General features: G+C 44.6%; 1 protein-coding gene across 1 annotated transcript; it reads right to left on the reverse strand.

Moving 5' to 3' along the window:
• Nucleotides 1–200: 200 nt before the first annotated feature.
• Nucleotides 201–4,928, reverse strand: LOC138968057 (nucleoside diphosphate-linked moiety X motif 6-like). The gene is made up of 2 exons (XM_070340621.1): nt 4,907–4,928; nt 201–535 (listed from the first exon to the last, which is right to left on the reverse strand). Exons 1-2 carry the CDS (start codon nt 4,926–4,928, stop codon nt 201–203), a joined length of 357 nt encoding a protein of 118 aa, XP_070196722.1.
• Nucleotides 4,929–5,747: the final 819 nt, after the last annotated feature.

Genomic DNA, 5,747 nt, shown 5'->3' on the forward strand with positions numbered 1-5,747 from the left:
GAGCTTTAAAGTAGACAAGACAGAAAAACACGTACGATACAAATAATGACGAATTAATCTCATAATCGTCGATGAAACTCGTTTTCAAGATGCCGGAGAGGTAAGAATAAATGTAACGTTTTGTTTTGTCAAAAATTAAACGTTCCAATAACCTACAATTCTTGTTGTCATCCTACATATCATGGTTGTCCCCTGACAACCTACTTAGCACTATGGTCCCCTAAGGGTCTAAAGAAGAGTTTGAAGGTCATGCCGCGGTAGAGTGAGCGGTGCTGCTCCAGGCCGATGTCCACGTGGTCAAAGCCTTTGTCCAGGCCCCTCTGCACGATGTCGGTCAGCCTGACGGTCAGCGAGGACTTGTTGCTCTGTGACCGCAGCTCCCCCACCGTCATCCAGCGACACTGCAGGATCTCCTCGCTGCACGGCTTGAGGTCGTAGGTCAGGGGCTGGAGCCTGCACAGCACGTAGAAGTCGGAGCGACCGAATGCCCCGGGCTGCTCGTGCTGCTGTCTGAAGGCCACGATGGACTTGAACTCTGCAACAGGAAACAGCAAGGCACGGGGTTTTTATTGGTGGTAAAGAAATACCAGAAATTGTAGTTTCTTGAAACCAGACAAAAACGCGACATAAGAAAAACAAATAGGAGAACAATACTAACAACAGCATTGGCAACCACAACCTCTACCCCCAAAAAATCTACCAATAAATCATCCCAAAACGAACAAAGTTTAAAAACACAATAACAAAAAATGTTTTAAAGGAACACCAACAACAAAAGTAGCAGGCTATGTGCAGTAATCTGAAACCCCCAGGACATGTATAATTGTGCACGTATATCTCTCTCTCTCTCTCTCTCTCTCTCTCTCTCTCTCTCTCTCTCTCTCTCTCTCTCTCTCTCTCTCTCTCTCTCCCTCTCCCTCTCTCTCTCTCTCTGTTAAACCTTTTCCATCTATTTCAATCTGGTTTTCGAACAAATCACTCTTGTCACAGCGCCCTTACCACGCTATGCGACACCTGGTTGTCTGCAACAAACCGATCTGAAATCAGTGGTGCTGTGTTTCTCGACTTTAAAAAAGCGTTTGATCTTGTTGATCATTCAATTTTACTGAAGAAATTACAGTTGTATCTCAGAAACAGTTCAGTGTGTAACTTTTTTGCTTCCTATTTACAGGACAGATCTCAATATACTGCCCTAAACTGTAAAATATCTACTGAGGAGACTGTGAAATGCGGGGTGCCTCAAGGGTCAGTGCTTGGGCCGATCTTGTTCTGTCTGTATATCAATGATCTGCCACTGCACATTTCTGACAGTAATGTAAGAAGTGATTTTTTTGCTGACGATTCTTCTCTTCACTCAAGTGGAAAGTCTGTTACAGTAATAGAGTCCTCCCTTCAAACAGCTTTAAACGATGTAAATAACTGGTGTAGTGCTAATGCTATGCTTGTCCATCCAATAAAAACTAAAAGTATGGTAATTGCAACCAGACAAAAACATCAGATTTCTCCACTCAAACTAAATCTTACTATTGGTACGCAATCAATTGAACAAGTTCAACAGCATCGCGTTTTAGGGGTAATTCTTGATTGTGAATTCAAGTGGCAGGCACAAATACAGCATATTTGCAAGAAAGTAGCCAAGAACGTTTTCCTCCTATCCAAGTTAAAGCAATATACCGACAGAAGGACTCTGGAAATGTTCCACCATGCTCATGTAATGCCTCACATTAATTATGTTTCGACGCTCTGGGATGGCAGCAGTGATGTCCACTTGAAAAAGTTAGACTCTCTCTATCGTCGCTCGGCCAAACTCATCGTAGAGGTTAATGCCTCAACAGATATGAAATTAAAAATGCTTAACTTTCTTCCACTGGAAAAGCATCTCAAGTTAAACAAAGCCATTTTCATGCATAAATTGTATCACGGTAAAGTGCCGATTTACATTACATCATTATTTAATAAAGCTACCCACAGATATGGGTCGGTCAACTTGATCCCACCAATTCCACGAATTGACCTGTATAAGACCAGTCTTGCTTTTTCGGGTACTTCAGTTTGGAATTCACTTCCATCATCCTTTAAGCACCTAAAGTCATTAAAAAGTTTTAAAAAATGTGTAAAAAACCACTTAATGTCTGAGTAGTTTAACGCCTTTTGACTTACCAAACTTAGTATTACGTCAAAAATATGCTGTGCATTGTATATTCTGAACATATTTTTGTTACTCTATTGCTACATGTTCGATTGCCACCAGCTTGTATATATAATTACCTGCATAGTATGCATTTGATTTTATGAATAACCACATATGTATGATCTTCATGCCTCATCTTTATCATCATCATCATCATTATCATCATCATTATCGTCATCATCATCATCGTCATCTTTATTATCACGTTTTCCGACCTCCTTTTGTTGGTTAACTTTTTAACTTTTTAATTTTTAATTTTTAATTTTTTTTCTTTTTTGTTTTTTTTTTAAATTATATAATTGTGTGTCTATGCGTCCCAAGGACAGATTGTAAGAAAAGGCGTAGCCTTAAATCTAAATCCTTGTAAAATAAAGTTCAATTCAATTCTCTCTCTCTCTCTCTCTCTCTCTCTCTCTCTCTCTCTCTCTCTCTCTCTCTCTCTCTCTCTCTCTCTCTCTCTCTCTCTCTCTCTCTCTCTCTCTCTCTCTCTCTCTCTCTCTCTCTCTCTCTCTCTCTCTCTCTCTCTCTCTCTCTCTCTCTCTCTCTCTCTCTCTCTCTCTCTCTCTCTCTCTCTCTCTCTCTCTCTCTCTCTCTCTCTCTCTCTCTCTCTCTCTCTCTCTCTCTCTCTCTCTCTCTCTCTCTCTCTCTCTCTCTAGTCTTTCGGATGAGACGAAAAACCGAGGTCCCTTCGTGTACACTACATTGGGGTGTGCACGTTAAAGATCCCACGATTGACAAAAGGGTCTTTCCTGGCAAAATTGTATAGGCATAGATAAAAATGTCCACCAAAATTACCCGTGTGACTTGGAATAATAGGCCGTGAAAAGTAGGATATGCGCCGAAATGGCTGCGATCTGCTGGCCGATGTGAATGCGTGATGTATTGTGTAAAAAAATCCATCTCACACGGCATAAATAAATCCCTGCGCCTTGAATATGTGCGCGATTAAAATTGCATAAAAATAAAAATAAAAAAATAAAAAAATAAATCCCTGCGCTTAGTACTGTACCCACGGAATACGCGCGATTTTAGCCTCATAAGCCTCATATTGATTGATTGATTTCGTCCAAGTCTCTCCTTGTGGTTGTTAGTACTTTCTTCCCCCTCCCCCTCCCTTTTCTTGTTTCTCTTCTGTAGATTCTTTTGTTCCTATTTAGCTCCCCATCCCCATTCTTTCAAGTTGTTCCTCTGGTTTATTGTTGTTATGTCCACCATTACGAAAATGTGTGTAATTTCGTATTGTTCTGGTCACGTGATATAAGCATTTGCTTGAGTGCGTGTCCTAGCTGTGTGTTTCGAACTGTTCATGCGAAGAAATTCTGAATAGAATTTTGTTTAAACCAAACACACGGCATGTATAACTGACGCCCCCCCCCCCTCCCCACGTTGAAATGAACCTTGTGTGTTTAATCAATAAAATGTCTTACGTCTTACGTCTCTCTCTCCGCTCTTCTTGCCCCTTTATTGGAGACAACTGACTCTCTCTCTCTCTCTCTCTCTCTCTCTCTCTCTCTCTCTCTCTCTCTCTCAACACCCCCCCCCCCCCCCACCCGTCCTCTCATCAATCATGCCCCTTCATGAGAGACAACTTGCCCAGACACACGAAGCTCAGCACGGCAGTCCTAACTACTGATCCACAGCCTGCACTTGATGGGCAGTGAGAAGGAGAGAGAGAGAGGAATGTCAGCAACACCTCCCAGCCCACAGACAGAGAGCTCCCAGCCCACAGACAGAGAGCTCCCAGCCCACAGACAGAGAGCTCCCAGCCCACAGACAGAGAGCTCCCAGCCCACAGACAGAGAGCTCCGAGTCCCCCGTTCCTTTCATCCCCAGCACGACCCGTGACTTAGGCAGCAAGCGGAAGAACAAATTGTCAACACCGCCATACAAATGGGGAGACTTCTTTCAACAAGGCTCGACACTGCCCCTCCAGTCCCTCACACAATGACAGGGGGCGGGGGGGGGGGGGGGAGGAGGGGCAAGGTGCTAGGCACTTTTGAGCTTCTTCTTCATGATCATGATCATCATCATCATCATCATCTACAATCTGGCAAATGCGTGCAAGATCCATCGCTCTCAGGGGCAAACAAGAACGACTGACGGAAACAAAAGCAAAGACATGCATGGAAACTGACTGATTACAGCGTGCAAGACTACCTAACAGAGCGCTCAAACGCTTATTTTAAGTATTCCTTGTGTGTGGTGACATAATTACAACCTTCGGTCAGAACTGGATAGCTCTTGGCGCGATTAGAGAGGTGTGTTGTTTTTGTGGTGTCCATTACATCCCTTTAAAACAAAGGCAGTTGAAAATCTGTCACAATGAACATAGTTCATACGAACAACATGAGATCTTTCATGTGAGATAAAAAATAAAAATAAATTAACTAAGAAGAATAGCATCAGGCTAGAATCAATGGACTTATGAGTACAATAAAGCCTCTGATCATTCAAAGCAGCTTAACTCACAAATTGGCCTTCACTCTCTCACTACTCACACACGTAGGGGCTAACGGTGGTAACGACCGACATCGCCGTGAACTCCAAAAGTTGATCCTCAGTGCAGGTATTTGGGTACAGACACCCTGTCAAAAACCAGCAAGCACCCAACACGGCCACTGAAGGAAGATGAGGGTACCCGGGTAAAAACGGGTAGGTGAAAGGGCGAGCGTTGAAAGCCCGTTGAACGAGCACCTAGAGCGCCGCAGGGCAGACCACACCAGATGAGGGCTTTCATCTTCACCGCTCTTCCCTCGGCTGGGAGCGAGAAGGGGGGCCTGCAGAGAGCAGAAAGCAAACACGGAAAGAGACAGGACACAATGCCTTCAACACCTCTGATGTCTCTAGCCCGGCTGACTCCTGTCCTCCCATTCCCCTCCTTCACCCCCCCTCCCCCCTCCCCCTCATCCCCCAAACACCCTTCTTTCACAAAATTCGTCTGTGTGTCAATTTTGATTTCATTTTCAGCCGACAGAGTCGTGGGTTTCTCATCGAGCATCACACACATGTTTGTGACAATCAGGGATGGTCTGAAGCCGTACAACGTCACGCCCGTTATGGCGAGCATCACACACATGTTTGTGACAATCAGGGATGGTCTGAAGCCGTACAACGTCACGCCCGTTATGGCGAGCATCACACACATGTTAGTGACAATCAGGGATGGTCTGAAGCCGTACAACGTCACGCCCGTTATGGCGAGCATCACACACATGTTTGTGACAATCAGGGATGGTCTGAAGCCGTACAACGTCACGCCCGTTATAGCGAGCATCACACACATGTTTGTGACAATCAGGGATGGTCTGAAGCCGTACAACGTCACGCCCGTTATGGCGAGCATCACACACATGTTTGTGACAATCAGGGATGGTCTGAAGCCGTACAACGTCACGCCCGTTATGGCGAGCATCACACACATGTTAGTGACAATCAGGGATGGTCTGAAGCCGTACAACGTCACGCCCGTTATGGCGAGCATCACACACATGTTAGTGACAATCAGGGATGGTCTGAAGCCGTACAACTTCACGCCCGTTATGGCGAGCATTCAAAC

This window comes from Littorina saxatilis, linkage group LG6 (genome assembly GCF_037325665.1).
Source record: "Littorina saxatilis isolate snail1 linkage group LG6, US_GU_Lsax_2.0, whole genome shotgun sequence".
In the NCBI taxonomy this organism is placed as follows: domain Eukaryota; kingdom Metazoa; phylum Mollusca; class Gastropoda; order Littorinimorpha; family Littorinidae; genus Littorina; species Littorina saxatilis.